Source organism: Cannabis sativa, chromosome 4 (assembly GCF_029168945.1).
Source record: "Cannabis sativa cultivar Pink pepper isolate KNU-18-1 chromosome 4, ASM2916894v1, whole genome shotgun sequence".
Lineage (NCBI taxonomy): Eukaryota > Viridiplantae > Streptophyta > Magnoliopsida > Rosales > Cannabaceae > Cannabis > Cannabis sativa.
In genome coordinates this window covers 24,285,728-24,312,257 of record NC_083604.1, presented here as the reverse complement: position 1 = coordinate 24,312,257, position 26,530 = coordinate 24,285,728, and the positions used below count along the sequence as shown (strand labels likewise).

Below are 26,530 nucleotides of genomic sequence, written 5' to 3'. Positions count from 1 at the left end.
CGAACCAGCTTTTGCTGCTGTTACCTCAGTTCTAGGAGCAACACCTACTGCCAGGGCCTCTGCTCCACCAACTGGCAGGGCCTCTACTCCACCAAATGCCAGGGCCTCTGCTCCACCAGCTCCCAAGGCCTCTGCTCCACCAGCTCCCAAGGCCACTATTACAACACCTCCACTTGTTGCCCCACCAGCCACACCTTGTGCAGCTGCTCCACCAGCACCATCTCCGGTTACTTCTGATAATGTATTATTTACTTGCTTTTTAAAATAATTTTCATTATGCATGTTAAATTTTTATATCATAATTATTTAAGTTCTTTTTAAAATAAATTTTGTTTGTCTCTTGTTTTGTTTGCAAATGAAGAGATTGAGGTGTGATATGTACGTGATTGATCCCAAAGAAAAAGAACCGGTCTTAGTTGCATCAGGTTATGTGAAACTTGAAAAGGCAGACAAAGAAGGGAATATTATAATACATGGAGTTAAAAAGAAGTTTGATGATTTCAAACGTGTCTTTATTGAGAAGGTGGTTGAAGAAAATGCCATTCTACCATGCCCTATAGAACATGAAGGCTTCGACACAGTTGGTTTAGCTGTAAACAATTTTGTAGCTTGGCCAAAGAACCTAATCAACATACATCCAGATGATTTAGCGTAGGTACATCATTTTTTTCCTTTTCAAGTATATTTTCTTGAATAATGAGTAGGTTGAACTCAAATAGTTATTTGGCCATGATCTATTCAAAGCTAGTTTTGTAAGTATCTTAAGACTTTAACCTCGGGAGAAAACAAATCTATTATGATTTATGACTTTATGTTTTCTAAACTCTTGGATGCTAATAATTTCTTACAAAAACCTTAAAATTGCATCTTAGGCTGTCAATATTATTATATTTTGAAATTGTAATTAATTGTTTGATGTAGATGAAAGGAAAGAAGAAAGTTTCAAGAGATCATTTGGCTCCACCGACTCAGCCACCGATAAACCCAAAGGGGCCTAATAAACAGTCTGTCAAACGGTACATTCCCCCTGCAAAGACACAATTATTGTCTGGACTTTCAGAGATTGTGAAGAATTGGCCTACTAAGAAATCAAAGAGATACTATATTAAACCGGAAGTGTTCAGAGGAGAAGGCCAAGAGTGTTGGATCAGCGCTGATGAGGTGGAAGATGTGTGCGAGCTCCATATGATTGGAAATACTGTTATGTCTCTTTGGTGCAGGTATAATAGTTAATAACTAAGTTAATATCTAAGTTAAAAATTATATATACAACTGTTTATTAATAATCTGTTTTAATTTAGTTATTTGCAAGAACACACACTTAATCTTGGTGGGTTGAGGAATACATATGCATTTAATAATCCTGCTTCAGTATCAACTGAAGCTAGTAAACTCAAACAACGTTCAGAGAATCTATGTCAGCGAATGATGGGTATGCAACCTGAACAATGGTTGATATGTCCGTGGAATTCAGGGTAAGTATGTTTTTATATTAATAAATGTAACAAACTAATGGATCGATTAGTGAGTTGACTGAATTAACATGTTTTGTTCTGTAGTGATCACTGGTTGACAATTATGATTCATGCCAATACTCAAAGTGTTGCATATCTTGACTCGACGAATGACTTTATCCGAACTGATATTATGAAATGTATCCAAAAGTAAGTTATAATTTTTTAAATTTAGATTATGTTACAAATCAATTCATTAATTAATTTCTTTTTTGTTTAGTGCTGTGGACATGTACAGGATCGAAAAAAATATACGAAACAAGGGTCCAGTAAAAATCAACCAATACACGTGTCGACAAGAAATTTGGATGGAATACAATGTGGTTATTATGTTATGAAGATTATTCAGAGTTTCATGACGGTTGTTAATCCTGCAAGTTTTTTGAAAAATCATGTAAACATGAATAACTACTCTTCTCTATTTAGTTTGTATTTTAATTATATATACTTTTAATATGTTGATTAATGTTTTTTGATCTTTTATTTTACAGTTAAAGTTAGACGCTCCCTATAGTAACGAGGAGATCAATGCCGTACGGCATGAGTTGGCCGAATTTGTGAAGCCATTGATTATAGATTAAGTACTTAAGGTTACTACACTTTTGATATAATACATGAGTAACAAGTTTTATGATTATTGTTATCTTTTGCATATATTATTAGTTTATATTTAGTTTACGATATACATGGAATTTAAGTTTTAGAATCGATTTTATTAACAATTTTGGTATTGTGTGATTAGTTAATAGAATCGATTACTAATTTAATATAAGTTTTAAAAATGTTATTTAAATTTTTTTTTGTATTATGTATTTACTATTATATAGAGTTATTCTAAAATTTGATAATGCAGGTGGGGAAAATTGCATGAAAAGTTTGCAATTTTCCCTTACTTATATTTGTGCTTCATTTTATAAGTGACGCAATAGGTAAAAAAAAAAAAGTTTTTTCGTAATAGATATAACATTTTTAAACCGACGGAATAAGTTTTTTGTGACAGTTTTAAAATGCCATGACACATTGAGCGTCACTTTTTAACCGACGCTTAAAATAAAATAGAAAAGTAATTTTTTAGCGTCGGTTTTCAAATGACGAAAATTGTATTTTGCGTCTTTTTAAAAACGACGCAAATAAAACACTATTTACGTCTACGGATTACACGTCGGTTCTGTAGACCGACGCAAAATCTTTATATGTCACTTATAAAACGATGAAAATACCCCTTTTTGTAGTAGTGTTTCTTTTACAAATACATGGGAGTTTTTAAGGCACGTTTAAAAATCGTCATCTATACCTTCCAATAGTTTAAAACCGCCAGGAGTATGATACTCCCGACGGTTTTAAATACTCACTTAATTGTTTTAGTAACGGTTTCCCAAAAAAAGCGTTTTGAACCGCTGCGAATATTTTTTTTTTGTAGTGTAGTGTACCTTCTATCAAAGTCTCTGCTACAATAAATTGTCAGAATATTTTCACAATCAATTCTAAAAATTAAATCGGATTTAGTAATTAAATTTGACCATAATTAAAAAATTTTAATTAATTAGTAAATTAAATTTGACCATATAAAAAAAATTCTGATAAAAGATATATGATAACAATTTCACTTAAAAAAAAAAAGTACATGATAACAAGCTGTTATACACATTATATGAGAAGTTCTACCCCAAAAAAGACTTATAAGAGAATTGTGGTTTAATTATAGACAGCGCCGCTTATATCAATGGAGGAAAATACAGCTTCGACTCACAAATAAAGCTTTTGTTATGCACATGATGATCCACCCATCTTTCATACGGACTTCTAATAAACATAGCGCACATGAGTGTGTTGTATGTACCACAAAATATCGATTGGCAATAATAACATAAAGTATAGATAATAATATTATAATTATTTGATTAATTTTCAATAATAATTCAAAAAATATAAAAATTGAAAGAGAGTGCCATGTGGACAACTTTGTCACATAATTTAGAAACAATACTACAACCATTACAATGAGCAAAACAAAGAAATGTTGACTCATACAAGTGAAAGTCTAATAAAGTTCCAGCTATAAACGTAACTTATATATAATCATCATCAATAATTGTACTTTCGATTAGTATTAGCTAGTAAAGCGTACGTAGACCATTTTGGAGAAGTTTTGATTTTTTATACTTTTAATAAGTATATATATAATATATAAAGATGTAAATGTAAATATTAATACATGTAGTTTGAACTTAATTGTTGAAAAGAAATACAGCGGAGCAGAAGGGAAGGGACAAAAGTTAGAATAAAGGAATCCACAGGCGTGGTTGATTGAGTGGAACACAAGAGAAGAGATTATACTATAAAGATTAATGGGACACCGTCCCATTTCGTGTGTAGCTAACTTTCCCAGCTATTTATTTCAATTCATACTGGTCAACCTCTCCAATTATTAATGACCAATTATTCAATCTCAAGTTCTCAACCCAACTAATAGTGATCTATTACAAAAATAAATAAATGAATAAATAAAATCTCAAGTATTGATCTTGGAAGCTTCGTTCCTTAAAAATAATTACATATTTATATACCTTTTGTACAGTACTGACAGTATTGTTAATTGAAAGAATTTGGTTCTGTAGTGGAGCTAGTGAAGTAATGATTAGGTAAATAGGTCCAAAAACATGTTTCTACCACGCATTAATTAAATATAACCAAAAGAAATTGTATAAGAAAGCCTAAAGTGGAGATTATATTCAATTCATTATGATTTTTGTTTCAAAAGTTTTCAAATATGTGACTTATTTTAATGACGATTCAAATATATGGCTTTAAATCCACAGTATATACGTCAACAAATAAGAATCGTAGCCTTATATATAATGAATGTAAAATTTAGAGTGCGTTTGGATATATGGTTGTAATTATATATGAATTCTTAATATTTTATTTGGCAAAATAGTTAGTAATTATATGGGAACACTACTACAATGTAAGCCTTTAGCTTCCCTTTTTTCAACCTAATTTATAAAAAGGGAAGCTAAAGGGGGTGAAAATATCTGCATTGACATTTAGAGGCGGTTTTTTGGTAAAAACCGTAGGTATAGAATGTATATATATCTATGCCGTCGGTTGGGGTTGAGGAAAATTAAGGTTTTTTTATATAACCCTATGGCGTCGGTTATTAGGTATTAACCGACGCCATAGGTGCCACCTTTATTCAACACGTGGCACCTATGGCGTCGGTTAATACCTAATAACCGACGCCATAGGGTTATATATCAGACCCTTTCTGCTTCGTCTTCCTCACTTCCTCATTTCACACCTTGTTGAACACCAAGAACAGCCACCCATAGCAGCCCCAAACCCACGAAAAAACCCTCGCCAACCACCACTAAAACAACCTCATTCTCCCTCATTTCTTAACCATTTTACCCCATTTTTGTCTTAAAATCTTCTATTTTCTATACCTAAACCCATAGTGTAAAAAAGTTTAGTTTTTTTCCCCTCTATATACCAAACCGAACCTATTATAAAGAAAGGTGGTGGGTATAACTCCGGTTACTGATTTTAGCGGAGAAAACATTGAGTCTCAACGTCCATTAAGGTATAAATATGCTTTCTATATATTTTATTTATGTACATTGGTATTATTTCGTTTTTGTAAATTTTTTTAGAATTTTTTTATTTTATTAATATTATATTGTGTGTGTTCTAGAGGTGGTCGGATTTTTGTAGCATTTTATCGCCGGATTTCGTTTATAAGGTAAATATTTATTAACTTGATATATAATATATATGTATATATTTTGTGTTTTATTATTGAATATGTGTTTATATATATCTTGTGTGTATATACTATTTGTGTATTTTGTGTATTTGTATTGTATATATATTTGTTGTGAATGAGAATGAGAGGTAGTAGGAATTTAATTAGTTTAAAGATAAAGTTTTTAAAATAATGGTAGTGTGAATATATAATTGATTATATATGTATATATATATATTTATATGTTATTTTTAGAAAAATTAACCATGGAAATTAGCTAGTAACTAGCTAGTAACTTGCTACTTTGTTTAATAACTAGTAAGTAATTTAATAATTAAAATTTTAAATTAGTTGTATATTGCATTATGTTATAGGTTGTGTGGTAATATTTGAGGGTCGACATATTTCGGTGTTGATCGGATTTGCAATAGGTATATCCATCCGCTAACCTTTTGTTAGTATAATTAATTATCAATGCATGCTTAGTTGAGTTTGAATATCTTAAATATTCATCCGTAGTGAAGTAGGTTCTGCGAATACATGTACTGCGGTCGGATGGGTGGATAAATTTTGTATTGTTTATGTTAGTTTCTTTGTTCTGTATTGTTATATTTGTTTTGTTTGTTACTTTAGGCACTTTTAAAATTTTTGGGAACGTTCAATTACAGCCGTTATGCTGCCAAAATTTTGGTAGAATTTGGATCAAATTTTATTATAAAAAACATAAATGTTAAAGGAAAAGTACATAACATAAATAACTAGGTTATTACTCGCTAGTTCTAAGAAATTAGGTGACATAACACATTTATATTTGACTCAAAACATGTTCGTGTTAGTAGGTCTTTATATTTGACTCAAAACATGTTCGTGAAATTAGGTGACATTTGTTTTGTTTGTTACTTTAGGCACTTGTCTTGTATAATCTAATTGATGTATAATCTAATTGATGTGTCTATGCATTTATTATACTTAGTAGGTCTTTATATTTGACTCAAAACATGTTCGTGTTAGTAGGTCTTTATATTTGACTCAAAACATGTTCGTGAAATTAGGTGACATTTGTTTTGTTTGTTACTTTAGGCACTTGTCTTGTATAATCTAATTGATGTGTCTATGCATTTATTATACTTAGTAGGTCTTTATATTTGACTCAAAACATGTTCGTGTTAGTAGGTCTTTATATTTGACTCAAAACATGTTCGTGAAATTAGGTGACATTTGTTTTGTTTGTTACTTTAGGCACTTGTCTTGTATAATCTCATTGATGTGTCTATGCATTTATTATACTTAGTAGGTCTTTATATTTGACTCAAAACATGTTCGTGTTAGTAGCAAGATTATCAATGTCAAAGTTCATATTTGAAAGGTTCTCAAATTTTGTTTATTAATGGTGTTAGGAAAATGTTATTAATAGGTTTAATTTTTTTGGAAACGTTCAATTATAGTCGTTATGCTGCCGAAATTTTGGTAGAATTAGGATAATATTTGATTTTAGTTTCTCTTAAACTTGGTTGTTAGGATTTTATCGGAAGTGACTTTATCGGAAGTCAAGTAGTACATAATTTTTGGTATAAGGTATGTTTTCTTTAACTTACTTTTATAAGAATATTTTTTATATATATTTAAATAATCCTTAAATACTTAGAGTAATTTTCGAATAATATTAATACATAGGATAGATATTGTTCAGTGTTAAGAATAAATAATCCTTAAAATTATAAAATAATAATAATATACTAGAAAAATACAAACCCATATTATAAAATTTAAATGTATAAAAATATTAAATTACATTAAAATTAAAATATTACACATTATTTTATTATTCAATATACTAATTATTATACAAAACATAACTTAAAAAATTATAAAAATAATAATAATATACTAGAAAAATACAAACCCATATTATAAAATTTAAATGTATAAAAATATTAAAGTAATAAAAAATAAAATATTACATATTATTTTATTATTCAATAAACTAATTATTATACAAAACATAACTTAAAAAATTATAAAAATAATAATAATATACTAGAAAAATACAAACCCACATTATAAAATTTAAATGTATAAAAAATATTAAATTACATTAAAATTAAAATATTACACATTATTTTATTATTCAATATACTAATTATTATACAAAACATAACTTAAAAAATTATAAAAATAATAATAATATACTAGAAAAATACAAACCCATATTATAAAATTTAAATGTATAAAAATATTAAAGTACATAAAAATTAAAATATTACACATTATTTTATTATTCAATAAACTAATTATTATACAAAACATAACTTAAAAAATTATAAAAATAATAATAATATACTAGAAAAATACAAACCCATGTTATATAAAATTTAAATGTATAAAAATATTAAATTACATTAAAATTAAAATATTACACATTATTTTATTATTCAATATACTAATTATTATACAAAACATAACTTAAAAAATTATAAAAATAATAATAATATACTAGAAAAATACAAACCCATATTATAAAATTTAAATGTATAAAAATATTAAAGTAATAAAAAATAAAATATTACATATTATTTTATTATTCAATAAACTAATTATTATACAAAACATAACTTAAAAAATTATAAAAATAATAATAATATACTAGAAAAATACAAACCCACATTATAAAATTTAAATGTATAAAAAATATTAAATTACATTAAAATTAAAATATTACACACTATTTTATTATTCAATATACTAATTATTATACAAAACATAACTTAAAAAATTATAAAAATAATAATAATATACTAGAAAAATACAAACCCATATTATAAAATTTAAATGTATAAAAATATTAAAGTACATAAAAATTAAAATATTACACATTATTTTATTATTCAATAAACTAATTATTATACAAAACATAACTTAAAAAATTATAAAAATAATAATAATATACTAGAAAAATACAAACCCATGTTATATAAAATTTAAATGTATAAAAATATTAAATTACATTAAAATTAAAATATTACACATTATTTTATTATTCAATATACTAATTATTATATAAAACATAACTTAAAAAATTATAAAAATGATACTAAAATACTAGAATACAAACACATATTATAAAATATAAAATATTAATAAAAAAAGTACCTAATATACAAACACTTAGAGCAATGTAAATTTGTATTTATTTAACTTTTTAATTTAATTTTATTTATGCTTTAATTTAATTTAATTAATAATACAAAAATAAATTTAGATTTTTAATAAATGTAAAAAAAATATATTAATTAAAGCTGAAAAAAAATTTTAGGAAACCCCTATGGAGTCGGTTATTTTATAAAAACCGACGCCATATGTACCCCTATGGCGTCGGTTCATATAAACCTTTTAGCGTCGCCCTGATCAGTGTCGGTAGCGAATTTCGCGAAAACCGACGCTGAAAGGGCTTAAAAACCGCCTCTAAAGGGGGTTTTTGTAGTAGTGGAAAATAATATTTTTTTAATAGCTAATATTTAATATGGAAAGTTTTTAGTAATTACACAGTGTAATTACATTCAATTCTCATGGGAGGCAATGAGAATTTGAGAGTCTAATTAGAACCCCTCAATTACTTTCAATTACACAGTTATAGTGTAATTACTTACATGGTCAGACAAATATGTCAAATTGTATAATTACGTTTAATTACACACAAATTCAATTACATTGTGGCTTTCTAAAATCACCCCTATTACTTATTAATATTATTATTTTTATTCAAAGCAAAAGCTTCATAATATAAAATGTTATATTATAAGACTCTGTAAACTTTAGGTTTATATGAAAGTGAAAAAAGAGAAAAAGAAAATAACTTGAGCAAATCTAAAATGTTAGATATATTATGACATTTTTATAAAGTAATAATTTTTGTAAAAATCGTATTCCTATCATTTCGTTTTCCCCATGTTAAAATGACGAAAGAGACATCCACATGGGCTCAAACAACCGGTGAAAATTATCTTGGTGGCCCATATATTTGAGCAGGCCTATCTTCATAGATGCATGGGCTATTTACAAAAAATAAGAAAAAAAAAATAAAAGTTTTTTTATAAATATGATATTTTGTATAAAAAATTTAAAATATTAGAAAAATTATTATAAATAAAAATAAATGCCCTAAAAAACTATAAGATTGTGATTCATTTTTCTAACATATAAAATAGTTAGTTATTTAGACAAAACATTGTAACTATAAAAGCTTATTTTAAAAAAAAAACATGTAAAAACTAAAATAATAGCAATATAATTTTAGTAAGGCAATAAATTAATAAAATAATTTCTTCCATATAATAAAAATTATTTTTTTAATAAAAAAACTAACTGTACAAATACCAAAACTTATATAAATTTTACATGTTTTTTATAAGCTTAAAAGCTTGATCATCAACCCACTAAAAAAACTAATAAAAACATAATACTAATATTAAAATTAGTTACAAACTTCTCAGAAACTCTAATACTAGACCATCAACCAACTACCAAAATATTCATTATCTACTAAAACATAATATTAGCCGCAAAAGAAGTAGAAAATAGAAGGAGAGTATATACGCTAGGGTTGTTATCTTAATGAAAAAAAATAATCCCGTTACAGATACCGAAAATTGTACATAAATTTTACATGCTTGTATTCTAGATATTATATAGAATATTGAATATAAATACAATACCAAAATAAAACTAGTTACAAACTTTTTAAAAGCTCCAAGACTTAACCATCAACGTACTACACTACCCAAAATAATCATTATCCGCGAAAATAAAATATTAGCCACAAAAAAAAGTAAAAAATAATATTCGCTGAAGTTGTTATCGTCGTCTATTAATTATCAAAAAAGGTATTAGAGTTGACTTCATTACACGAAAGTCACTGAAGTTAGGCATTAGAGTTGTCACTGGTGTTAGAATTTGACACACTGAAACTAGTTACAATAATCAACTAGTTAAAACTATAACTGAGAAACAAATTATTTAAATGAACAAAATTAAAATTAGAATATTAGAGTCAGTTATGTAAAACAATAAATATAATAACTAAATTGGAAAACCAAATACCAATACAATCTAAAACAATCAAAAAGATAAATTGAAACATAGAAACTAGTTTATTTTAAAAGAAACTAACAATAGAGTGGGACATTCTAGAGGAGATGTTACAAGCTTTTGACTTCCCGGCAAGCTTCATCAAACTAATCATGGTATGTATTCCCACTCCAAGATTAAGTATTCTTCTTAATGGATCATTACATGGCTTTTTTGAAGCAAAGAGGAGTCTAAGACAAGGAGATCCTTTGTCCCCTCTCTTATTTGTTTTGGGTATGGAATACTTTTCCCGAATCATGGTTAAGATTGGAAAAAAGAATGACTTTCAATTTCATGAAGGATGCAAGGTTCTTCAATTGAATCACTTGAGCTTCGCAGATGATGTATTACTCTTTTATCATGGGGATTTCAAATCCATCTGTTTCTTACTTCAAGGTCTCAAGTTGTTTGCGAACACTTTGGGACTTCAACCAAGTGATTCCAAATCAACTTTTTACTTTAGCGGGATGGATGTTTTGAAATCCAAAAGAGTGTTAAGCGCTTCGGGTTTTACCAGGAGCAAACTACCATTTAGATATCTTGGCATTCCCATTGCTGCCAGGAAACTTTCAAGTACTGAATCTGAAATTTCGATAGAAAGATGACGAAAAGAATCAGCATTTGGAGCTTAAGAAACATCTTATTTGCGGGTAGTGTTACCTTGATTAATTCTGTATTGATCTCTATTCACACATACTGGACGCAGATCATGATTCTATCTAAAAAGCTCTTGAAAAAAGTTAATGTTGTGTGTTGGGCATTCCTATGGAAAGGCAATTTAGAATGTGCATGCCTAGGTTATGTCGCATGGGGAAAAATATGCAAGCCAAAAAAAGAAGGGGGGCTCGGCTTTAGGAAGATTATAACTTGGAACATAGCTGTCGTTGAGAAATATGTATGGGCAATCTCATCCAAACAAGAAAATCTATGGGTGAGATGGATACATAGCGTGTTCCTAAAAGGAAGAGATCGGTGGGATTACAAAGTCCCACCCTCGGGGTGTTGGTATTTGAAGCATATTGTGGCTGTCAAGGATCATCTCAAAGGCATCAACTTTCAGCCACTTATAACAGGTACATACAACATTAATAAAGTCTATCAAATGCTTGTTGAAAACTAACCAAAGGTTCATTAGGCGGATGTTGTTTGGAATAGACTCAATGTACCGAAGCATAGTTTTATTCTATGGCTTTTGGTGCTAAAGCGTCTCCAAACAAAGACTAGACTGAAAAAGTTTAATGTTGTGATGGATACAAAATGTGTAATATGTGAGAAGTATGAGGAATAGATTGAACACTTATTTTTTGAGTGTACTTTTAGCTTGAAATGTCTAACAGAAATAAAAAATTGGCTAGCATGGAGTACAAGAGCAGGTAGCATTTCACATCTCTTCAGGTGGTTGGCTCGATCAAAGCTCTCAAAAGAGCCGAAGGAGGGTGATGGCTGCTGCCATTACAGCATCGATCTACCCATTATGGAAAAACCGAAATGAAAGCTGCTGGAATTCAAAGTGTTATACAAAAGAGTGAAAATGATGATAAATATAGAATTAGATTATTTTTGACAAAAAAAGTTAGTAAGGAGAATAAGAGTTGGATTGAATTGTTGTAAATAAATTGGTTTTTTAAACCAAAGATGGATAGGTTGTAAAGATATTTGATGCAATACAAATTTCTCTGATTTATCAAAAAAAAAAAAAAAACTAAATAACAATTAAATTAGAGAAATTAGTTACATTAGATAAATTACTAAAACCAGTTATGTTAAACAACCAATTAAAAAGTGACACAAAAATACTAGTTACATAAAGCAAGCAAATTACATAAATCTGACACAGTAAAACCAATTTCGTAAAATAACAAAAGAAAGAATGAAACTTAAACCTCAATTACGTAAAACAACAATTAAACATGAAAACCAGTTATCTAGTATAACAAACTAAAAAAATAAAACATACATAAGAAGATAATTTTTTTTTTTAAAAAAAATATATGCTTCTATTAATACATACCAAAGATGAACCCTTAAAATTTAGCCAGATTTACTTTTTTGTACTTGTGATTAACCTTCTTAAGAATTTTTAATTTTAGTTAGAGGAAGTTTCTTCTCAAAGATAGCACTTGAATCGTTAGCAACATCTTTCATTGCATCCTTATTGGAGGAATCAAATTCCATCTGAACAAAAAATAAAAATAAATCGAAACCAGTTTCATCTTACAACAACAATGAACATTCGAAAAATCAAACAAAATCAGTTTGGTTACACAATAAAAATGAAAATTATGAAAACAAAGCATAAATGAGAAATATTAAAGATAACTGAAACTAGTTTCTTCAGTTAACCAAATAGAGAATGCACACACTCACACACAATAAAATACAGAAATACAAAAAGAATACTCTACAGATACAATAAAAATATCATACAATGCACAACAATAATCTCAAATAAAATATAAGTGTGAAAACAAGTTTTGAACCTAGAAACAAAATAATAAAAAGAAACTTAAAATTAAAATATACAATAACATCATAAAACAGGGCAACCCCATTACAAAACCCTTAAGACCTGTGAAACTAATTTCAAAACCATTAAAACCTGTTAAACCAATTTCAAATAGATGCGAACCTTGCAATACTAGTTTTAAACCTGTGAACCACGTGAAATAATTAAATGAATAAGTGTACGAGACTGATGATTTCATGTTTTCATTACAAACAAAAGATTAGATAAATATTATTTTATGTGCCAAAGCCAATGATATTATTGCTTCAGCTCTAAAAATGGTTATTAAAAAATAGTTTTACCCTGTATTTTTCATCATTGGATAAACTAATTATTTCATCAAAAGTAGTAGAAAAAAATTGTTTCAACAATAACATAATAAAGACAATGCAAAAAAAAAAAAAATAATCAAAAAATATTACAAACTTTAAAAACCAGTTTCAAATGTATAAATTCTATATGAATATCTAATAACTAAACTTCTAACTATATTCTTTATTTTAACATTCAATCTTTCATTTGCTTTTAAAAAATTAGAGTTAATTTAAGCATACAAAATGGGATAAAGATAATAAAAGGAATCAGAAAACTAATTTCGTCATGAACATAATAATAAAAAAAATACAATGCAAAAGATATAATCTAAAAATGACACACACTTTAAAATAAGTTTCTAACATATAAATTTATATGAATACTTAATACACCAATTCTAACTTCATACTCTCCTTTGATATTTAATCTCTTATTTGCTTGAGCAAAAGTCATAGTTGATTTGAGCATTCAATATGAGGTAAATATCACCAAGGGAATCACAAAATAAATCAAGTTTCATAAAAAACAAGTAATATAAAAACGATACCAACTTTAAAAATTAATTTCATAAACATTAAAATAAACCAATTATTTCAATAAAAGCAACAAAAAAAAAGCTAGTTTATCATCATCATACTAAAAAAACACAATGCAAAATTTTTTTATCTAAAAATGATACAAACTTAAAAAATTAATTTCATCAGCATTAATAGAAGTAGAAGAAAGAAAAAACAGTTTCATCAACAAGATGATGAAAAGAAAATTATAATCTAAAAACAATGCTAACTTTAAAATTCAGTTTCATTAACAATCAACAAACTAATTATTTCATTAAAAGAGGTAGAAAAAAAATCAGTTTCATCAACAGTGAAAAAGCTAATTTCATTTAAAGAGGTAGAAAAAAATCAGTTTCATCAACAACATAATGCAAAATACACAATGCCTAATAACTAAATTTTAAAACGATACTAATTTTAAAATCCAGTTTTGAACATATAAATTTTATATCATACCTAGCTAGTAACCAAACTTCTAACTTCATTCTCTATTATGATTAATTTTTTATTTTGGTTAACTTCATTCTCGAACATACAATATGGAGCAAAAAAATAAAGAGAATCAGAAACTAGAACCAAAAATAGACAAAAATACAATAGAAACTATAAAAAAAATAATAAAAAAAGAAGAGTGAGATAAATCATATATAAAAATAACAAAAATAGAGGTGGGTTAATATTATACATTCTAATAATCAAATGATACCCCAAAACAATACAAAACCCACTAAAAATTTAGAGTATAAAGAAAAGATAGAGAAACAAAGAGCCTAAAATGAAAATATAAAATAATAAAAAAAAAAGATTAAACCAATAAAGCTAGAAACAAAAACAATGAAATATAGGTTTGGATATTAGATTTACAAAAATGTGGCATATCAAATATCATAAAAAATCTTAAATGTGAGAAAAATACCATACTTTTGTAATTTTAGTATCAAATCTCATATTTCATGTAATTTTTACTAGATGCATTGCAAGGCCTAGGGCCGAATCTCTAAATACCAGACGACAAAAGTTTGTGTGTCGTCACGTAATAAAGAATAAGAAAAACGACACTGAAATTAAATACAAAATTACAAATAGCGTAAAAGAAAATGATAGAAAAATTTACATAATTAACCAAAAATTTAAAAAAAAATTACAAAAGTACTTCAACATGGAATTTTTTTTTTTATTTTTACATTTTGAATTTTTTTATTTAAAAAATTACCTCTTCAGCAAATATAATAAACCGTTTTTTTAGTCTTTTTTATGCTTGATTTATAGTTGTATTGTTGTGAGTTGGCCAAATATCAAAATCCCTAAACTACCCGTGCAGTACCTAACATAACCGATTTAACCAACTGTCAGCTATGACAGTTGGTGCTTGAGTCTTCATACTAGCTTTGCTATTTAAGGCTCTATTTGAATCATTTGGTGACTGTTTATTTTTCAAGAGAAACAAGATTGAGATAGAAAATGAATTACATGTTGTTTAGAGAATGAGAGAGATGAGTTGTGAGTGCCCTTGAGTGCTTGTAATGGTGTGATACATTGTTTGCCATCATCACCACAAGTGAGTTCAATTGCAGAAGCAAAACATCTCAAGTTGTGTAATTGGAACTGTTGTAATCTCTCATTAAATATCAGCTAATAAAGATTCTCTAAGGCCCTTGTTGTGGCTATTTTATTTAGCAGGGATGTAGGCAAGGTGATTCACCATTACCTTGCTCGAATCTCGTTAAGTTCATATGTTCTTTATGTGTGTTTAATGTTTTTGCTACTGGTTTATAATTGCTCTCATATTAGTGCATTGTCTTGAATTAGTTTCATTGATCATTATTGTGTTTATTGTGTTCTTCCCAAGGTGATCTTTCACAACAATTGGTATTAGAGCTCAGGTTTCTTGAAATAAGAACAAAATCAACAAAGTGATCTATGGCTTCCGCACACTTTGAAGTAGATAAGTTCAATGGAGCCAATGACTTTGGACTGTGGAGGATTAAAACGAAAGCAATTCTGGTTCATCAGGGTGTATACCAAGCCATTTACAAGGAAGAATTGAAGGAGTTAGGAGATGACATGAAGAAGATTAAAGAAATCGAACCAGAAGCACGTAGTGACATCCTGCTGAGTGTGGCTTGCTGCTCCACGGCACACCCACAATGGGGCCATTTTGTAACATGAGCATGCCTTGGTGCTTGATCATTAGTCAAGTCTTGCACCAAGCACCTCATTAGTGTGGGGAGCCTTTTGTTGTTTAGCTTTCTTTCATTGTATTTCCATTCAAATATGTATAGAGAGCTATAATCATGTATGTTCCTAAAAATCCCAATAAGCTCTTTAGGGGGGGTGACCTGGTGACTTATGAAGCACCTTGTCACCAGCATGATAGGGGCCCAACTGTGTACTTCCTTGCCGTATCAAGGCCATATAATAATAAAATGATGTTTATCCATGCTTCTTGTGTATGCTTCTATATGGTCTTTGTTATGCCTGTTTGTTGCCTTTGTTGGGCCATTGCGTGCCATTTGTCTATATGTTTGCTTGTTGGTTGTGTGAGATTGGTCCTTGGGGACGCTTTGTGTTTGCTTGCTCATGCTTCTTGTTTGCACTCAACATGTGCGAGACATGTATCGTGCCTAACCTTTGAAATTGTTTTCCTGTAAGCGCGTTTAGGCTGACTTGCTAGTTCAGCAAGTGCCGCACATTCCACCTACGTTGGAGTGTCCAAATAGGCGGCCCGTGACAGTTGGTATCAGAGCCAAGAGAAAGGGAAGCTTGGTAATACGACATAATGGTAAGCAATACCCAAAGAATTCTAGAGCTTGAGAAGCGCATGGGGGAACTAGATGGCCTAGACGAGAGGGTCAGGGATCTAACCTTCAACAATCAGAACTCAGGGCCAACAGCGACACAAAAAAAAGTTGCCACGTTGGCTCAAGACAATGCTAACTTGTTGGCTAGGGTAGTTGTGATCGAGAGGAGAGATGTTGCTGTTGGAATTATTTTACCAAGATCTTAGATCTACTCACAAGTATGTTGATTTAATAACCTAAATATGAACTTCTAAAACGATAGAAAATTAAACACATAAAAGTAAGAGAAATCTTACATTGGGTGCAGCGGAATATATGTCTCCTCCCACTCAGATCTCTAACCCTTGATTCCTTTCTGTCGCAGAGTACAATCAAGATCTGAGCCTGAATGTCCTTCTTTGTTGACTCTGAATTCTACACAGCCTTCCTCACTATGATTGAGGTATTCCTTGATGTGTGTGGGCACTACTCTATCACTTAGAGGATTTCGAAAAAAACAGAGAAGGTAGAGAGAGAGAGAGAGTGGCGGCTTCAAGATGATTTTGAGTGAAAGAAAATAATGTCGAAGTGTGTTAAAAAACTGAAGCCTTTACCTTCTATTTATAGAAGACCACATAAGGTTATGGTTGAATTACTTGGCATTAAAAAATGAAAAATAAATGGGAAAAGGGAAGCAAAGGTGGCCGGCCTAGCAATTGTTGAAATAAGCCTTCCACTTTTCCAACTTTCCTTTTCCATCATTCCTAGTTTCCCATTTTGTCAAAAACTGCCAATTCCCTTATTCAACCACATAAATGTCAAATCTAATTATTTAATAATTCTAATTGATTATCAAATAATATATTGTCATTTATTTATTAATAATAAAACTAATCAAAGTTTCCCAATTAATAAATATACCCTTCAAATTCTCTATTTACTATTTTACCCTTAATAAGTGATAAATTCTCAAATAGACATAGTCTAACTTGAGAATTATAATTGATTAATTAAAATCAATTAAATGAGTCTTAGAAGTAATATTGTCTCAACTAGTGAGGGGACCATGGGTCTATATATCCGAGCTTCCAATAAGTAGATCAAGAATTTACAACTTAAATTCACTGACTTATTAATTCTTCGTTGAATCCACGCATAGAACTTAGAATTGCACTCTCAGTTATATAGAACGCTCTATATATTCCACCATATAGACACGTCATTAGTTATCCATTGTTATAATCCTAATTTGATCAATGATCCTCTATATGGATATTTTACACTGTAAAGGGATTTAATTACCGTAACACCCTACAAGGTATTTTATCCGTGAAACACTTAACCCTGTATAAATGATATTTCAGCTAAGTGAAATGAGTAATCCACCATTTATTTTCGTTTGGTTAAGCTCGAAGAAAATCATCCTTTGCTATCTATTCACCAGATAGAAGCTATAGATTCCATATTTATGTTAGCGCTCCCACTCAATTGCACTACCGTGTTCCCAAAATGTACGTATCACCCTGACCCAAAAGTAGGCTTAACTAACAAATCAAAGAACACGAATAATACTCTTGAGATTGAACCTAATCATATCAGGATTTAGATCATTTGATCTAGGATCAACTAAGTGATATTGAATTGAATAGATATTACGGTAAGTTTAATAAATCTATTTCAAAGTTCAATATCGGTCCATTCCAATGCATACTCCATGCATCCAACCCGAGCTTTACTTTAACCAATATTCTGGAAAGAACATAGCATTTCTCCAAATGCAAGTAAACTCTGTTGTAGATTGTCATATCAGTAAAACCCAGTATTCTGATAAATCTAGGAATCTTTATTCACATAGTCATGTTTACTTTCAACTGTGTTGACAACACAATAAAAATGATCAAGTATGTGAAAAGGGTTTGAATGAACTTATAAATCAAAAAGACAAACAATTGATAAGGTGAACCAAAACATACACAAATGAATGAAAAATACTTCTGTTACTTGATTGATATTGAATAATCTGGATTACATTGAAATAGAGTTTTATTTAGGGCATAAAACCCAACAGTTGCTACCAGAACATCACGTGTGCCTCAGATGGTGGATCGCATCAGGGCATTAGAACAAGCAACAACAGACATGCAGGCTGCTATCACTGTGCTACAAAATGGGTAGGCTGCATGACAAGACTCCTTCAATGATTCTATAGAGGATTGTCATGTGTCTATCACAACCATTTGGGAAGAGTTAGTTGTTACGAATTTTATGTTTACTACGCAAGTATACGCAATCAAGTAGTATCTCACGCAAGTGAGGTCGAACCACAGGGAATTGGATTAAGTACTACTAAACTATACTTATGATTCCATTTGGTAAAATAATAATTTTGCAATTTAACAGTAAATAACTCAGAAAATTAAAAAGAAAATAAACAACGATTAATCAAGATGAGAGATTAGGGAGGTGAATCCTGTTGATAAGTTACCAATGTTAATACCTAATTGCTGTCCTTATCTTAATGTGAATGACATATTATAAATTAACCTAACTCTTTTCAGATCTTTTAGGTTCTAAATGTTATGTTCTCTAATTAACTTCTTAATTAAATCAACACAAAATTAGCATTAAGCAATAATCTATTTATCACTGAGGCTATGTAAATACTTTCGTTTCACATCAAAAGCTAGACTATCCAATTTTAGCATTCTCAATTCTCACTTCTCAGATTTTGAATTGAGATCATTAAACATGTAAAAGGTGATCAAGCTTGCACATGGAATTAAACACAAATATAGATAGTATTCACACACAAGATGAAGGAATGGCAATTATTTATTAACTAGGCATAAACTTAAACAACATTCATCATCATCCCTTAATGGGAAATTTAGTTCATCATAACTCTAAAAACATCCATGATTAATTCAGAAACAAAACTAAACATAAAAGAAGAAATTAAGGGTAAAAGAAAGAAACTAGAAGGTGATATTGCTCCGGGTCTTTAAGATAGCTTCCTCTCCACCTTCATCCACTTTTTAGGTCTTTTTCTCCTTAGCTTGACCTTCAGTGTCGTATTCCTTATATAGGGATGAGAGGTGTGCCTCCAATTTGAGAAAAAAATCAAAATTGGGTTAAATCTGCGATTTCCGTACCTAGTCGCGACTAGCATTTAAGCTGGTCGCGACTATAGGAAAAACTCAAAAAACTGAGTTTCTACCAATCCTCGAAGTCTCGACCAGGAAAAAGGGTCGCGACCTGGCTCTCTGGAGGTCGCGACTACTGACGCGTCTGGAGCTGAATTTTCCAATTTTTTTCCAGTTTGTCCCAGTTTTTCACCATTTGACTGAATTTGAACTTTAACACCCCGGGAACCTGAAACAATGAAAATCAAGCGTAAAATTGCTCCAAAAGACACCAATAGACGAGAAAATGCTAACTTTAAAGACCCGAAACATAGGCTAAATATAACCTAACAAAATTCCCCCAAACTAGATTCTTACTCGCCCCCGAGTAAGGTAAAAAAAAAAAAACTAACTACGCTATCAGATAATCAATACGCTGCTGACTCATGCTCTGTTTTCTTCCTTGTATAAACTAGAATTTCGATCTTACTAACTCTAACAATTAACTCAGATGCTCAATTCATAACACTATGTACAACTTCAAAAATTTATTCAAATGTGAAACATTGTTATAAAAGTTTTACTCTTTCCAACAGTTCCACAGCCCGATAACTCATAAGCTTGCATGCTTACCTTTCTCCACTAATGTTGACAGTATTCTTTGGAATCATTAGGTCTTTTCAAGGCTTAGGTAATATGGCTCAGATATTCAGGGATAGACAAAAGACAATTTTGGCTCAAGATATCATAAGCACACAAACAGAACCCACAAGCTTCTTACTTTTCTGTTTCTAAGATCCCATAATATTCCCGAATTTACCAAGATTGATAGAAGATATCTCTATTATTTTTCCAACATCACTGAATCTTTTTTTTCCAAACTTATTTTTACTTTTTATTGTTTTTTTTTTTTCATATTTCATTTGTTTTTCTTTTTTAGTGACATTGAGTTACACAATTTTTTTTTCTCTTCTCAATCTTACAAGTTTTTCTCCCTCTCACTATTTCCTCACACTAAATGTTTCTCCTCCCCCAAACTAATTATGTAGCTTATGATATCATGGATAACATGGTGAAGAAAAATTAATAGTGTGGTTGCAATTTTTCAAATCAATGGGTGAGAAACATAACAGGTTTAGGCTAAAAAGGTTAACTAGGGATACATATTATTACGGTAGGCTTGAAAGGCTCAAACTATCCAACAAATGCCTAAGTCATATTCCAATTGAACACTATCAAGGATTTCGTCTCAAAAGAATAAACATGCAAGTTCTAAACTATCCTGTCAATCTTACCACAAACCATAATAAAACAATTATAACAATTTTCACAGATTGAGTATTTGCAGATAAACACAGGTTTCTAAGCATCCAAACTAATCCAAAGAGTTAACAGAATCAAGGACACAGTTATTTTACAATTTCAGATCACATCACACTAATCAGCAGTATACAACTATCATCAAGCTTATTGCCATTCCTTAACTAAAACAAAAACTAAAACAGAAAATTAAAATGCAGAAATTAAAGTGTAGAATTTAAAATTTTTAAGTCTCTCCCCCAAACTAAAATGACATTGTCCCCAATGTATACAATAAAATGCAGAGAGAAGAGAATACCTGAGACCCTCTCAGAAAGGGTTGGGTGGTGGCGGCTGGTCATATGGGTAGAACCGAGGAGGTTGCGCCAAATAATTCGGGTCATCAATCCCGATGTTCATTCTGTTGATGAGAGAGTTAAGTTGCTGAACTTGTCCCTCATCATGGATACTCCTCTGCACCATGTATTGTTCCATGTGGTTGTTCTACTGAATTATATAACTCAGCTGTGCATGACTGTATTGTATCATGGGATTGATAGGCCCAGGCAATTGTAGGGGCTGCTCCTCTTCTTCTTCAACACTAGGCTCTCGTTGCCGCCTACGCCCTTGCGGTGCATCAGGTGGAGGCTGGCCATAGGGATGTGGCTCTTTCAGCCTGTTGACAAAGGCGATGTCCATCTTGCGAAGTGGCAACACCATGTTATCATACTCCAATTGGGGAACTTTATATGCCCCGCAGAGTTCTGTTATAACTCCCGCCAAACCAAAACCACCTCTCGTGGCTCCTTGTACGATCTGATCAATACTATGCCTGATGACTTGTCCAATGTTTATGTTGTACCCCTTCATTATGGCGTACACATATTTCAGGCGATCCATTTGGACATCGGAGAAGTGCTTATTTGGCACTAACCGAGCACTTACAAAGTACAGCCATGTTTTCGCCACAGGGTTCAATTAACACCGGTATAGGATGTTTGGCGACCCCTCTGTGCCATCGTTGTCGTGGAACCTCAACCCAACAAATCCCACCATCTCTGCCACATCCACCATATCAAACTGCTCTTCCTCCTCAATAATTCGAGGCGTTGTTCTTCCCTAGTGTAATCTTGGACAGAGAACATCACATTATAAGCATCAGCAGTAGCGGGAACCTTCTTTCCACGCACCTTTACTTCTCCATTTCAGCGGTTGGGCCAATTTGCAAGAAATTCACAGGCCATAGTAACATTAGCCCGTCCCCGAGCATCCACAAAGCTCCCCCACTTCATCCTCTCTATTTGAGCTCGAATTGTCTCAAACGTGGTTGACGTCTCAAAGGATTCTCGGGAATTCAATACCTTGATCTTCAATATAAGCCCTATTTTTAATTCTCATGAAACGATTTTGGGCCTCTATGTTACCAAACCGGGTTCTATCAAAATCCGTAGTTGGTGGGTTTGAAGACAAACCCTCCTCCACATTCCTAGATCTCTAGGCGCCATTGTTTTTTTTAGCAAAAATAGAATACTTTTTTTTCTTTTCTTTTCTTTTTCTTTTCTAAATAATGCTAAAAATATTGGACAGCACCTCCCCTTAATTTTTCTACTTCCCAAAAATTCAAAATCACTCAAATAATATTCCCAAATACTCAACACCACAATACAATACTAACAAACCCAATATCAACAATATTCTTGCACAACACACAATTACACCACCCAAAATCTAGAAAAAGTGAATCAAATTCCGTAAAGATTGAAGGAAGTGATACTTACAAACCCGAAGAAGCTTTACTCCACCTCCATTGTTGAATGTTATTGAAAGCATGAGGTTGAAGATGAAGACAATTGTAATTTTTTGGATTTGGGGTGTTATGGGTGATTTTTGGTATGGTTTTTGATGATATGTGTAGATTGATGAGTGAAATTGGGTTTTTGAATGGATTGGGTTTGAGAAATTAAAGAAAAGATGAAAAGATTGAAGATTGGTGAGAAAAATTTGAATTTTTGAGAGAAAAAGGGGTAGGGTTCGGCTGAGAGGAATTTGTAATTTGAATTTTTGGTGTAGGGTTGAATGGGGGGAAAATTGGGATTTATAGAAAAAATCGCGAGATGGTCGCGACTTGGCCCAAGGCTAGTCGCAACTAGCTTACGATTGAATTTAAGCCGTCTCTGGAAAAAGGGGAAGTCGCGACTTGGAAAATAGGTCGCGACTTGGGTTGACCCTAGTCGTGACTTCTGGAACCAAAAATTTCCCGAGGTTCTGTTAAAACCCCAGGTTGCGACCACGGTCACGACTACCAAAAAGGGTCGCGACCCAGGAACCGGTTGGTCGCGACAACTGGGCTCCAGTCTGAAAAAATAAAACTTTTTTTTTTTCACGTTTTTCACGATTCAACTGAAAAAAAAAATAATGTCTGGTACTAAGCTAAAAATTGAAAATACTAAAAATACTAAAGCATAGACTAAAAATATAATCAAAAAGTTTAAAAAAAAATAAAGAAAACACTTGGGCTGCCTCCCAGGAGCGCTGTCTTTATCGTCATATAGCCGGACGATGAGCTGTGTTCTTCATAGTGGCGCCAGAATCATGACGGACTTGGCTTGGTCAAATTGACCTCCCAAGTAGAGCTTTAAACGCTGTCCATTAACTTTGAAAGTTGCTGGACCATCACCTTTTAACTCCACCGCTCCATAAGGAAACACCTTGACTACTGTGAATGGTCCTTACCATCTTGACTTCAACTTTCCAGGAAACAGCTTTAACTTTGAATTGAATAGTAACACTTGCTGCCCAGCTTGAAACTCCTTCCTTACTAGACCTTGGTCATGCCACTTCTTAGTTCTCTCCTTGTAGATTTTTGCGTTCTCATAGGCTTCATTTTGAAACTCCTCTAGCTCATTCAACTGTAGCAGCCTTTTCTCCCCTGGAGCTTTTAATTCCATGTTAAGAGTCTTCATGGCCCAAAAAGCTTTATGCTCTAACTCCACCGGCAGATGACAAGCCTTTCCAAACACCAACCGATATGGAGACATGCCAATCGGTGTTTTGAAAGCAGTTCTGTATGCCCACAATGCATCATCTAATTTTCTTGACCAATCTTTCCTTGATCTTTGCACTGTTTTCTCTAGAATCATCTTGATCTCCCGATTAGAAATTTCAGCTTGGCCATTACTTTGGGGATGATATGGTAAAGCAGTTCAATGTCGGACACCATATCTTGAAAGGAGTGCTTCAAACTGTTTATTGCAGAAGTGACTCCCTTCATCGCTTACGATTACTCGAGGAGTATCAAACCGAGTAAAGATGTTCTTTTGTAAGAAGTGGAGAACTGTCTTACCATCATTCTGTGGTGTAGCTGCAGCTTCAACCCATTTAGATACATAGTCGACAGCCAATAGAATGTATTGATTGCTAAAAGATGAAGGAAAAGAACCCATGAAGTCTATCCCCCACACATCGAACAATTCCACTTCTAAAATTCCAGTTAAAGGCATCTCGTTTCTTCTTGAGATATTCCATGTCCGTTGACAACAATGACATGCGTGCACAAAGGTAGTAGCATCCTTGAATAGCGTTGGCCAAAAGAATCCACTTTGCAACATTTTAGCAGCAGTTCTGGTCCCACTGAAATGTCCTCCACATGGTAAAGCATGGCAATGATTTAGGATAGAATACATCTCCTCTTCAGGCACACATCTTCTAATTATCTGATCGGCGCAGTGCTTGTAGAGGATTGGCTCTTCCCAATAATAATGTTTCACTTCAGAAAAGAACTTCTTCAATTGTTGACGCGAAAGCTCAGGAGGAGTTATTTTTGCAGCCAAGAAATTGACATAGTCAGCATACCATGGTACCATCAGGTTTTCCCTCACACTAAAGAGTTTTTCATCAGGAAATTGCTCATTTATCTGTACCTCTTTCGTATTCTGACTTTCTTCCAGATCTAGTCTTAACAAGTGATCTGCTACCAGATTTTCAGTGCCCTTCTTATCTTTTATCTCTAAGTCAAACTCTTGAAGTAGAAGTACCCACCGAATCAGTCTCGGTTTTGCATCCTTCCTGGTCATAAGGTATTTGATCGTTGAATGATCTGTGTAAACAATAACCTTATTCCCAATCAGTTAGGGTCTGAATTTATCACAAGCAAACACAATTGCTAGCATTTCTTTTTCTATAATGGCATAATTTAATTGAGCATCATTCAGGGTTCTACTAGCATAGTAGATTGTGTGAAACACCCTGTCAACTCTTTGACCCAAGGCCGCTCCAATTGCATAATCACTTACGTCGCACATCAACTCAAAAGGCAACTCCCAATTTGGTGAAGTGGCTATTGGTGCTGAAATCAATTTTTCCTTTAGAACTTTGAACGCCTTTAAGCAATATTCTCCAAACTCAAATGGAACACCATTGACAAGTAAACTGGACACAGATTTTGAGATCTTTGAGAAGTCCTTGATAAATCTTCGGTAGAAGCCAGCATGTCCTAGGAAACTCCTCACTGCTTTTACAGAAACTAGAGGTGGCAAATTCTCTATTGTTGAAACCTTAGCCTTATCCACCTCAATTCCTGCTTTTGAGATTTTGTGCCCAAGAACAATTCCTTCTGTTACCATAAAGTGGCACTTCTCCTAGTTTAGCACCAAGTTAGACTTCTCGCACTTAGTTAGCACCTTTTCCAAATTTTCTAAACAATGATCGAAGGAGGAACCAAAGACCGAGAAATCATCCGTAAAGATTTCAATACAAGATTCAATCAAGTCTGAAAAGATAGCCATCATACACCTTTGAAAAGTAGCAGGGGCGTTACACAAACCGAATGGCATTCTTCTGAAAGCAAAGGTACCGTAGGGACATGTGAAAGTAGTCTTTTCCTGATCTTCAGGTGCTATAGCAATTTGGTGGTATCCAGAGTAGCCATCAAAAAAACAGTAATATTCTTGCCCCGCCAATCTGTCTAGCATTTGATCAATGAAGGGGAAAGGAAAGTGATCTTTTCGTGTTGCTTTATTGAGTTTCCTATAATCGATGCAAATCCTCCAACCAGTGACTCTTCTCGTAGGAATCAACTCATTCTTTTCATTCTTGATTACAGTGATTCCACCTTTCTTTGGAACCACTTGCACCGGGGTAAACCACTTACTATCTGAAATGGGATAAGCCACTCCAGCATCCAACCACTTGACTACTTCTTTTCTGACAACTTCCTTCACGGGTGGATTGAGTCTACGTTGTGCGTCGATTGTAGGTTTGGCATTGTCTTCCATTAGAATTCGGTGCATCACCGTTGAAGGACTGATTCCTTTGACATCACCAAGTGTCCAAGCGATGGCCTTGTTGTGAGCTCGGAGTACCCTCAGTAGTCTATCAGTTTCCACATCAGAAAGAGAAGTTGACACAATAACTGGCAGCTTTTTATCTTCAGTCAAAAACTCATACCTCAAGTGACTAGGAAGCACCTTCAATTAAAGTTCTAGAGGCTTTTCAGTAGATGGCATTAGGTTTTTTGGAACTGCTCCCAATTCCTCATAATACCTTATGTTCAAGGGCCCATAGGAGTCA

At 31.8% G+C, this 26,530-nt stretch overlaps 1 protein-coding gene across 1 annotated transcript; it reads right to left on the bottom strand.

Annotated features, from left to right (window-relative positions):
• Window positions 1-23,691: 23,691 nt before the first annotated feature.
• Window positions 23,692-24,102, bottom strand: LOC133036872 (uncharacterized). Its single transcript, XM_061113636.1, has one exon. The coding sequence runs from the start codon at window positions 24,100-24,102 to the stop codon at window positions 23,692-23,694; it is 411 nt and encodes a 136-aa protein (XP_060969619.1).
• Window positions 24,103-26,530: the final 2,428 nt, after the last annotated feature.